The 10,758-nt window shown below is 56.4% G+C and overlaps 1 protein-coding gene across 3 annotated transcripts; it reads right to left on the bottom strand.

Annotated features, from left to right (window-relative positions):
• Nucleotides 1–47: 47 nt before the first annotated feature.
• ISOC2 (isochorismatase domain containing 2) lies at nt 48–10,682 on the bottom strand. 3 transcript variants are annotated; one of them, XM_021710134.1, is made up of 6 exons: nt 10,555–10,682; nt 3,047–3,187; nt 2,666–2,875; nt 2,337–2,407; nt 2,110–2,227; nt 48–450 (listed from the first exon to the last, which is right to left on the bottom strand). In XM_021710134.1, the coding sequence occupies exons 2-6, from the start codon at nt 3,182–3,184 to the stop codon at nt 370–372; spliced, it is 618 nt and encodes a 205-aa protein (XP_021565809.1). In that variant the 5' UTR covers nt 3,185–3,187; nt 10,555–10,682; the 3' UTR covers nt 48–369. The 3 variants fall into 3 exon arrangements, with proteins under 3 accessions (XP_021565809.1, XP_008051635.1, XP_021565810.1); XM_008053444.1 differs by having other exon boundaries at nt 3,047–3,232; nt 10,619–10,661; XM_021710135.1 differs by lacking the exon at nt 2,666–2,875.
• Between the last annotated feature and the right edge of the window lie 76 nt (nt 10,683–10,758).

Here is a 10,758-nt window from a genome sequence, read left to right as displayed (position 1 = left end):
CGGCGGCCCCCGGTCGCCCCCGGGACGCCCCCCAAGCCCAAGAATGGTTCGGTCCACAGCCACATCAATGTTTATTCCGCGAGTCCGTGTCCCACGGGTCGGCGACACTCCGTCCCCCTCTTCCGGCTCCGTGCGGCGGCTGGGGCCGGGCCCCGCCCCCACTCCGGCGCAGCCAATTCTCGCCCGGCTTGCAGGAGTTCATTTGCATTTCCGGGAGCAGCTGGCCAATGGGAAGGCAAGGCCCGCCTCCCCTCCCGAGGGGGCGGCGCTCCAGGTGGACCGCACCACTCCCGGGATGCAGGGATGGGGAGGCCCTTCCACCAGGGTCCGGAGCTCGGCAGGGTGGGCTCCCTCGAGGCAGGGTCGGCGTCAGCGGAAGAGGGGATTCTGGCCCTGGAAGAGGCCCAGCAGCCCGCTGTCTGGGGCGGGCTCCTTGATGATCTTCTGGATCTGCAGAGACAGGGGGCGGTGGATCAGGAGGGTCAGGGGTCCCGTGCCCACGACGACCTGTCTCAGGGACACCCTCCACCCCCATCTCCCGACCCTCTTGCAGCAGCTGACCAAGCCAACTATCCCTTCTTCCCAACGTCTTCCCGGGGCCTCCCTCTCAACCCACGCCTGGTTGAGGCCCAACTGCCCGGATCTTGGTCTGCTTGGCTGGCTTGGCCCACCTAGGGTGGACGGCTCTGTCTGGGGGCTTGTTGTCTACACCTTACTCTTCTGAGGTCACCTGGTCTCTCCTACCCTTCTTCTTAGCCCTCGGCTCCCAAATCCAGCCCAGGCTTTGTCTCTGAACTCCAGACTCATTAACCCAACTGACTCTTAGGCATGAGCCACCAACCACATTTCCTTCAGTAATCAGCAGGTCCCGCCAAGTTTGTCTCCAGAAAATAAACATGCAAACAACAAAAACGAAAACAAAGCCTGCACCCCCATGGCCTTCACCCCATCAAGTCCCCGCCACAGCTGGCCTGGATGCCCAAAAGAGCCAAGAGCCGCCCAACTGGTCTCCCTCCTCCCCGCCACACCACCCTCCCTCACCCACGGGCCTACAGGGCACAGAAAGGCATTTGTCAGCTGCTGCTCGGTGGCCAGCTCCCCTGTACGAGAGCCCCAGGCAGTCCATGGCTGGAATTCCAAATCTCAGTGGACCCGCTCTGAACATGGCCTGTCCCTCCTCCCACCAAGGCCCACCTGTCCCGTGCCAGCTCCCTGCATCCCTCCTACCCCAGGAACACTGTGCATGGGGCCACTCCGTCACTCCCCCTCCTCTGCACACTCCCTTCCCAGCTGTGAAACTGCATGCCTGGCCTTCCATCTCCTGTGACACAGACTCTGGGAGGGCCAGCCCTGTGGACCCCCTGGCTTACCACAACAGAGGCCCGAGTAACTGCTCAATAAATACCCCACAGAAGGGAGCCATGAGTAGGGCAGGGGGCAGAACTGGGAGGGCCTGTGCATGCAGCACTGACGTCTCCCACTGCTGAGGGCCAGGAGCTTGAAGGGGGGATACTGGGGGGTGTCCTGGCTCCCTCCCTCCTTTTTTTTTTTTTTGAGTTGGAGTCTCATTCTGTTGCCCAGACTGGAGTGCAGTGGCACGTTCATGGTCACCGCTGCCTTAACCTGCTGGGCTCAGGCAATCCTTCTGCCTCAGCCTTCCAAGTAGCTGGAACTACAGGCGTGCGCTACCATGCCTGGCTAATTTTTTATTTATTGTAGAGGTCTCGCCAAGTTGCCCAGGGCTGGTCTCGAACCCCTGGACTCATGTACACCTCTCATCTCTGCCTCCCAAAGTGCTGGAGTAATAGGCAAGCCATGGCCCGGCTTATCCTTCTCTTCATACTAAAGGCACCTACCCCCGGCAGCCCTTGGACCACCCAGTGGAACTCCTTCCTCTGCACCTGACACGAGGATCGCCTCCCTCTGATCTTTCTCCGTGACCCTTATGACCCCTTTCCTTTCCTTGATGGGAGCTTGGGGGAGTCTCCCTTCCAGGAGCAAAGCTCTCCTGGAGGTGGCAGCTGCCATATGCCCGATAGCTTCCCAGCGCCCAGAGGAAAGAAGTCTGTCAGATGCATGGGGGAGCGGGGTGGCCGGGGCGGGCATTACCTCCTTGAACCGGGGGTGGGCGGCGTCACCCACCAGCTGCAGAATGAGCCCTTCGCTGGTGCAGAGGAAGGCACCGCTCTGCCGCATGCGGGCCAGCGCTACCAGCCGGTCCACCTGGCTGTGCAGGGAGGGAGGGGAGGTGGGTGTGGATGCCCAGGATGCTGCCTGGGTCCTCCAGGGTACCCCTGCCACCCCCGCAGGCACCCACCGCTGGGGAGCCCTCTCACCTGCGGGAGGAGCAGGCATCCACCACCACGTGCACCTGCAGTCCCCGGTCCAGGAGGTCCAGGGTCGTGTTCTGGGGATGGAGAGAGCGCAGGCTAATCCTAGACAAGAACAAGGGTGCCAGGAGAGGGACTGGGGGCCCGAGGTCAGGCTGAGGGCCCTGGAATGGGGGTGAGGGAGGCTCACGGCAGAGCAGGGGCCCCGGAAGGATGAGGTCCCAGGTCACCACGGGGGTCCTGCTAGGGTAGAGGACTTAGGGACAGGGGATGGTGTTCCCCCGAGGGTAGGGACCCTGGGTGGGAATGAGGGCTCCCAGGGCTCAGGATCTCACCAAGATGCAGGCCTGTGCCTCCAGGCCACAGAGGAGCACAGAGCGCAGCTGGGGCCGGCTGTCCAGCTCCTGCTGCAGGGCGGGGACCATGCTGAAGCAGGTCTTGGTCCACGGCCGCAGGCCCTCGGCCCCCAGCTCGGGCACCGTGGGGCCCAGGCCTTCTGGGTACTGCTCTGTCAGCATGGCTGGCACCTCCAGCATCCGGGCTACCTGTGTCCGGGGCAGGAAGGAAAGGCCAGGGTCTCCTGGGTCCGGGGGAGGAGGGATGGGGGCCTGGACTCCTGGGTCCGGGGGAGGAGGGGCTGGGAGCTGGTCTCCTGGGTCTGAGGGAGGAGCCTGGGGCCTAGAGCCCTGGTCTGAGGGGGGAGGTTGGGATCATACCTTGAGCATGCGGGCGGCCACCGAGATGACCTGTGGGAAGTAGGCAATGTGGTGCCGGAACTTCTCCTGCATGTCGCACAGGAACAGGATGGAGGACCCTGGGAGGACTCGGCCCAGGCAGGGCCTGGCAGCCGCCATTTCCTAGGAGTGGGAGGTCAGGCTGGAGGGCTTCTCCTGGCGTCTCTGCTGTTGACATCCAGGTGCGTGGAGCTTCAGGACCCAGGCCACCTCGCGACCTTCTTCTTACCCTCAGGCCTCTGCCCTGCTGCTCCCCGGGTGGAACATGCTTCTCTCTTACTCCTGTCCTTCTCAGGGGGGAGGTCACTCCCGGGACACCTCCTGGGCTGTGTCCCTCAAGGCTCTGGTGTCACTGCCTTTGGCGATGGCCCACGCATCAAGTACCCCTGGTCTTTGGTGGTCCCTGTCCCCATGCACCCTCAAGGAGGCCCTCAGGTGTCCTGCATGTGGTGCCACTGCCCGAGGCCTCCCAAGTGAAGGGCCCAGCTTGGGTCCTCACCCCACCCCAAGAGGAAACTGAAGCCCAAGCAGTGACGTGCCCTACCTGAAGGCCCAGGGCCAGTAACCCCCCGAGGCCCGCTCTCTGGGCTTCATCCCCTCCTCCTCCCCAGCCTATGGGAATCGTGGCACTCAGAGATCTGTCAAGTCCCATGCTCCTGGTGTGGCCACTAACTCTTCTCTGAACCTCAGTTTACCCATGTGTGAAAACAAACACTGTTTGTTTTGGTATACCCAGGTTTTGGTATACCCGCCCCAAGGGAATATTATTCAGACATAGAACATCGAGAGGAACTGGGCCAGGTGTGATGGCTCACACCTGTAATCTTGGCTTTTGGGGAGGCTGAGGTAGGAGAATCGCTTGAGCCCAGGAGTTCGAGACCAGTCTGGGCAACATAGCAAGGCCTCATCTCCACAAAAAATAAAACTTAAAAACTATCCAGGCATGATGGCACATGCCTTTAGTCCCAGTTATTTAGAGGGTGAGGCAGGAGGATCACCTGAGCCCAGGAGGTTGAGACTGCCATGAGCTGGGATTACACCACTGCACTCCAGCCTGGGTGACACAGTAAGACCCTGTCTCTTTTTGTTGTTGTTGTTGTTGGAGTCTCACTGTGTCACCCAGGCTGGAGTGCAGTGGCATGCTCATGGCCACTGCAGACTCGATCTGCTGGGTTCAGGTGATCCTTCCACCTCAGCCTTCCAAGTAGTTGGAACTACAGGCATGTGCCACCACACCTGGATAATTTTTTGACTTATTGCAGAGATGAGGTCTCACCAAGTTGCCCAGGCTGGTTTCGAATCCCTGTGCTCAGGCAATCCTCTTGCCTCCGCCTCCCAAAGTGCTGGGATTATAGGCATGAGCCACCACACCCAGAGACCCTGTCTTTTAAAAATAAAAAAAAGCAACGAAGCCCGGACACAGGCTCAACATGAATGAGCCTCAACAACACAATGTTCAGCAAAACAGGCCAGACACAAAAGGCCACACAGCGTGTGATTCCACTTGTATGAAACATCCAGAACAGGCAAACCACAGAGTTGGAGAGTGAGACAGAGAGGGCACTGGTGGCTGCCAGAGGTTGGGGCTGGGGACTCAGGTGACTGCACGATGGTGGAGAGCTTACGTCTGGGGTGAGGAGAACACTCTGGAATCAGACAGAGGTGATGGCTGCACACATCACGAAACTGCCAAATGCCACTTAACTGTACACTTGAATATGGCTGAACAGGCCGGATACAGTGGCTCATGCCTGTCATCCCAGCACTTTGGGAGGCTGAGGAGGGAGGATCACCTGAGCCCAGGGGTTTGAGGCCAGCCTGGGCAACTTGGTGAGATCTCGTCTCTACAATAGATAGAAACAATTAACTGGGCATGGTGGCTTGCACCTGTAATCCCAGCTACTCAGGAGACTGAGGCAGAAGAATTGCCTGAGCCAAGGAGGTTAAGGCTGTGGTGGCCATGAGCGTGCCACTGCACTCCAGCCTGGGTGACAGAGTGAGACTCTAACTAAAAAAAAAAATGGCTGAGTGGGTAAATTTCATGCTAAGTATATTATACCATAAAAAAAAAAAAAAAAGCTGGGCTCGGCGGCTCAGCCTGTAATCCCGCGCCTTTGGGAGGCTGAGGTGAGTGGATTGCTGAGTCCGCAGGTGGGTTTGAGACCCGCCTGGGCAGCTTGGCGAGACCTCATCTCTACAATAAATAAAAAATTAGCCGGGCGTGGTAGCGCGTGCCTGTAGTTCCAGCTACTTGGAAGGCTGAGGAGGAAGGATCACCTGAGCCCAGCAGGTCGAGGCTGCAGTGGCTGTGAGCGTGCCACTGCACTCCAGTCTGGACGACAGAGTGAGACTCCAGTTAAAAAAAGGAAGAAAAAGCCAGAGAAGCCACTGGCCAGAAGTTCTTCTGCAGGGTGGAAGCAGAAGCCCAGAGGGGCCTATCACTGCCCAGGGTCCTGTGGTCACTCTGGCCTGGTCTACATTGCCACAGCGTCCACATGGCTAGGCTCTGGGTTCCATGAGGATCAGTGTGTCCCAGTCTGTGACCCTGGGAGGTTTGTGTTCTGGGTCCTCAACCTGCTGCATACCTGGGTATGTCTGTACATTATTTGAGCTCGATCATTTATTTGTTTTGTTTTTGAGTCAGAGTCTCCCTCTGTTGCCCAGGCTGGAATGCAGTGGCTCAATCCCAGCTCATCGCAGCCTGGACCTCCTGGGCACAAGCGATCCTCCCACCTCAGCCTCCTGAGTAGCTGGGACTACAGACACAAACCACCATGCCAGCTAATTTTTTTATATTTTTTATATTTTTTTGGATGAGGTCTCGCTATGTTGCCCAGGCTGGTCTTGAACTCCTGGGCTCAAGTGATCCTCCTGCCTCAGCCCTGCAAAGTGCTGGGATGACAGGCATGTGCCACTGCACCTGGCCCTTGGTGTATTCTGAGACTCAAACAAATCTGGTTTAAGAATGCATGTGTGTAAGCCAGGCATGGGAGCGCGCGCCTGTAGTTCCAGCTACTTGGAAGGCTGAGGCAGAAGGATCGCCGGAGCCCAGGAGGTTGACGCTGGGGTGGCTGTGAGCATGCCCCTGCACTCCAGCCTGGGTGACAAAGGGAGACAATGACTCAAAAATAATGCATGTGTGGCGTGAGGTTGAGGGAAGTCTCCAGGATGTCTCTGGGGACTTCAGCCTGAGCACCAAGGAGACAGAGTTGCTCAGGCTTAAGATGGAATGACAGGAGGAGGGCGGTGGCAGGTTTGGGAGAAAGTCTCAAGAAAGTCTGAGATGCTCATTGGATGTCCCAGGGGCCGTTGAGTGGGCAGGTGGGGACAGCTCGGTGGCTCAGGAGAGACTGCACACATGTCTTCCTCCCTCTGACTTCTCACTAGGTTAGGGAACATATTTATTTCTTATTTTTCTTATTTTTAGTTTTTAGAGACAAGGTCTCGCTTTGTTGCCCAGGCTGGAGTGCAGTGGCATGATCATGGCTCACTAGTCTTGACCTCTTGGGCTCAAGTGATCTTCCTGCCTCAACCTCTCGAATAACTGGGACTACAGGTGCACACCACCACATCCGGCAAATTATTTTTATTATTTATAAAGATGGGCTCTTGCTATGTTGCCCATGCTGGTCTTGAACTCTTGGCCTCAAACGATCCTCCCACTTCGGCCTCCCAAAGTGCTGGGATTATGGGCATGAGCCACTGTCCCAGGCCTATTATTATTATTATTATTATTACTATTATTTGAGTTGGAGTCTCACTATCGCCCTGGCTGAAGTGTAGTGGCACGCTCCTGGCCATTGCAGCCTCAACCTGCTGGGCTCAGGTGATCCTTCCGCCTTAGCCTTCCAAGTAGCCGGAACTACTTATTATTCTTTAACTGCAACACATCTATCAAAGAAAATGTTTTCTGCCTGTACTATATTTCTAATTTTAAAACTAATGGAGCGTTAAAATGGTGAACTGTATGGTATGCAAGTTTTATCTCAGTTTTACAAAACGGAATATAAAGTTCCTAAAACCACAGCAAATTAATCCCATAATCACAGCTGGGACACGTGCTGGGATTTTGAGCCAGCTCTGTCTTGGCAGGTCTGCAAAGCCCCCTCAGGGACTCAAGAGAGAAAAGTGATTCCTGTGACAGCACAGAGCGGGCCTTGTCCCTCATGCCCCAAGCTGCTCTCCACACCCTGCGGCTTCTCTCCGTCCTCTGACCAAGAAGCAGTCCTTGCAGTCCCTCCAGGCTCTGGTCCCCAGCCTCAGCTCAGCTGTGTTTCCCTTGTGCTCACCCCTCACCTGCTAATCCTTCCTGCCCCAGGACAGGGTAGGACTGGACATCCAGACCCCAAGATACGACCTGAGGGAACAGGAGCTGGAGGGCTGGCCCTGGTGGTCTCTGCCCAGGGTAATGAGGAGCCCCGAGGGGCCGATCCAGGCCGCATGTCCAAAGCCAGTGGCTGGTATCTGTGGCAACCAGGAACTGCAGCCTGGCCAGTGGTTGGTGGGGGTAACAGCTCCGGGGGACAGCCCTACAGCTGCATTGCTTTTTAAAAAAGTTTCACTCATTCATTTACTTATTTTGAGTTGGGGTCTCACTGTGTCACGCAGGCTGGAGTGCAGTGGCACAATCACAGCTCACTGTAACCTCAACCTCCTGGGCTCAGGCGATCCTTCCGCCTCAGCCTCTCGAGTAGCTGGGAAGACAGGTGTGCACCACCACACCCAGTTAATGTTTTGTTTTTTTGTAAAGACAAGGTCTTACTATGTTGTTCTGGCTGGTCTCGAATTCCCGGGCTCAAGCCATCCTCCTGCTTTGGCCTCCCAAAGTGCTGGGATTACAGGCGTGAGCCACTGGGCCCAGCCCTAGGTGTATTCTGAGAATTTAACAGACAAATCTGGTTTAAGAATGTACGTGTGGGGCAGCCCCTTTGGGTCCCCTCCCACTGTGGGAGCTTTTCTGTCCTCTCAATAAATCCTGCTTTAAAAAAAAGAATGTGTGTGGTGTGAGGTTGAGGGAGGGCTCCAGGGTGACTCCAGGGGCTTTAGCCTGAGCACCAAGGAGACAGTCACCCACGCCTGAAATGGAATGACTGGAGTGCGGAGGAGAGGGCAGCTTTGGGAGAAAGTCTCAGGAAACAGTCTGAGATGCTGAGATGCTGATTGGATGTCCCAGGGGGCACTGAGTGGGCAGGTGGGGATGACTTGGTGACAGGCGTTTGGACTCATATTTCTGTTTTTTTTGAGTTGGAGTCTCACTCTGTTGCCCAGACTGGAGTGCAGTGGCCGCTCCCGGCCACCACAGCCTCGACCTGCTGGGCTCCGGCGATCCTTCTGCCTCAACCTTCCAAGTAGCTGGAACTACAGGTGAGCGCTACTACACCCAGCTAATTTTTGATTTATTGTAGAGATGAGGTCTTGCCAAGTTGCCCAGGTGGGTCTCGAACCCGCAGGCTCAGGCAATCCACTCACCTCAGCCTCCCAAGGCACGGGATTACAGGCTGAGCACTGAGCCCGGCTCTGGATGCATATTTCTTAAAATTACTGATACATAAGCCCTCTGACCCAGGGAACCTGCTCTTAGGTATTTATCCTGCACACATTCCTGAGACATGACACGAGGGGAACCACTACCGGAGCAAAGGAGCAGAAATAAATCTCAATGTCCTCAGTGAGGGTAGACATCATGGTATGTCCATACTCTACTCTCCTTACAGCCAGAAAAAAATATGAGGAAACTCTAAGTAACAACATGGAGGCCAGACATGGTGGCTCATGCCTGTCATCCCAGTACTTTGGGAGGCCAAGGTGGAAAGATTTTCTGAGCCCAGGAGTTCAAGACCAGCCTGAACAACACAGAGAGCCCTCATCTCCACAAAAAGTCAAAAAAATTAGCCAGGCACAATAGTGCACATCTGTAGTTCAAGCTACTCAGGAGGCTGAGGCAGAAGGATCGCCGGAACCCAGAAGTCGAGGCTGCGGTGAGCTGTGATCATGCCACTGCATTCCAGCCTGGGCAACAGAGTGAGACTCCGACTCAAAGGAAAAAAACAAAAACAAAAAAATATGGAAACTTGTTCAAGAGAAGTTAAGTAAAAAAGAAACAGAACCGTGTGTGTGTGTGTGTGTGTGTGTGTGTGTGTGTTGCTCCCCTATGTGCCAAAAAGAAGGAAAATGTGTCCTCATTGCTTGTCTGCAATCTCTGGCAAACACACAAGGAACAGGGTGCTCAGGCAGGTACACAGGGTGTGGGAAACAGAGTGTGAAGGAGTCTTGATTTTCATGGTGTCCTGTTCCTTTTGAATTATGGACAATGTGTAACAGGTTATCCAGTCAAAAAGAAATACAAAACAACAAAAGATTTACATAAAGTCCAAACCCAGCACAACCCATCTGTGGCGTGAGAAGTCCAGATCGTGGCTACCCTGGAGGATAGGGATGGAACCAGGCGACGGTGGGTGTGACGGATGTCCTGATTTGGGGACTGTTGACACGGGGGTGCTCCCTTTGTGACATTTATTTGAGCTGTGTATCTGTGATCTGTATGAGTTTGTGTGTGTGTGGAATTCTTCCCCCAAAAGTTTTCAAAATAGAAAATACAAATTAGAGGCCGGGTTTGGTGGCTCAGGCTGTAATCCCAGCACTTTGGGAGGCTGAGACAAGCGGATTTCCCGAGCCGGTGAGTTGGAGACCAACCCAGGCAATATGGCGAGACCCCCCTCCATAAATAGAAAATTAGCCAGGCGTGGTGGCCCACGCCTGAAGTTCTTGCCACTTGGAAGACTGAGGAAGAAGGATCTCCGAGCCCAGCAGGTCGACGCTGGGATGGCCGAGAGCGTGCCACTGTACTCCAGCCTGGGCAACGGAGTGAGACTCCAACTCAAAAAAAAAAGAATAAGAATAAAAAATACAAATTAGAGGCCTCCGTGGCCCCGCGGTGGGGCTGGACAGGAGGCAGAGGCTGGGGTCCAATAGGACCGGGGAGACAGACGGGAGGAGGCAGGACGGAGAGACACAGAGGCAGGTGGGACTGTGGGGATGCGGGGGAGGACTCCCAGGTTTCTGGCCCAGTAAGGGGCAGGGCCTGAAGATGAATTAGGGGCCGTGGTTTCTGGGGACAGATGAACGTCTTGGGTGAGAGTTGGGGAGGGAGTGAGTGCGTGGGGGGGGTGTGGAGGGAGATCAGGGGTGGAGACAGACTTGGGCGTTCCCAAGGTCAAGGGGGGCGTGGCTGGAGGTGGGCGGCAACCTGGAGGGGGGTGGGGCTGTTTATTTCCCCACGTGGCTTCGGGGGACCCAGCCCTGGAGCCCGGACTTCCTGGCTGTGTGACCTTGGGCAAGTTTCACGCTCGGTCTCAGCCTCAGTTTCCCCCCCGGAGTTGGAGTCCTCCTGGTTGTGCGGCCTCGGCCCGGGACGCGCGGACTGAGCCTCAGTTTCCCCAGCAGCAAGGAGGGAAGGTCGGTCTCCAAGGCGGGCAGCGAGGGGGACCTACCCGGAAGATGACGGGCTCGAGCCCGGGCCGGCCCCTTCGCGGGTGAGACCTGGGGGACACTCACCTCTGGCGGTTAGGCTTCCACCGCTCGGCCCTGTCGCCGGGTCCCCAGGCCGGGTCACCGTTTCGCTCGGTTCCGACACGTGGCCCGCCCCCAGCGCGGTCCACGTCCCGCCCACCCGGGACGGGCCGTCCAATCGACAC

The sequence above is a fragment of the Carlito syrichta genome, unplaced genomic scaffold (assembly GCF_000164805.1).
Source record: "Carlito syrichta isolate Samal-C Ts95f unplaced genomic scaffold, Tarsius_syrichta-2.0.1 Scaffold288156, whole genome shotgun sequence".
Lineage (NCBI taxonomy): Eukaryota > Metazoa > Chordata > Mammalia > Primates > Tarsiidae > Carlito > Carlito syrichta.
This window is presented reverse-complemented; position numbering and strand designations above follow the sequence as displayed.

Coding starts and splice junctions, on each gene's coding strand:
- ISOC2 (XM_021710134.1), bottom strand. CDS start 3,184: ATGGCGGCTGCCAGGCCCTGCCTGGGCCGAGTCCTCCCAGGGTCCTCC. Junction 2,876..3,046: donor TGGCCGCCCGCATGCTCAAG/GTATGATCCCAA, acceptor CCCCGGACACAG/GTAGCCCGGATGCTGGAGGT. Junction 451..2,109: donor CCCACCCCCGGTTCAAGGAG/GTAATGCCCGCC, acceptor CTGTCTCTGCAG/ATCCAGAAGATCATCAAGGA.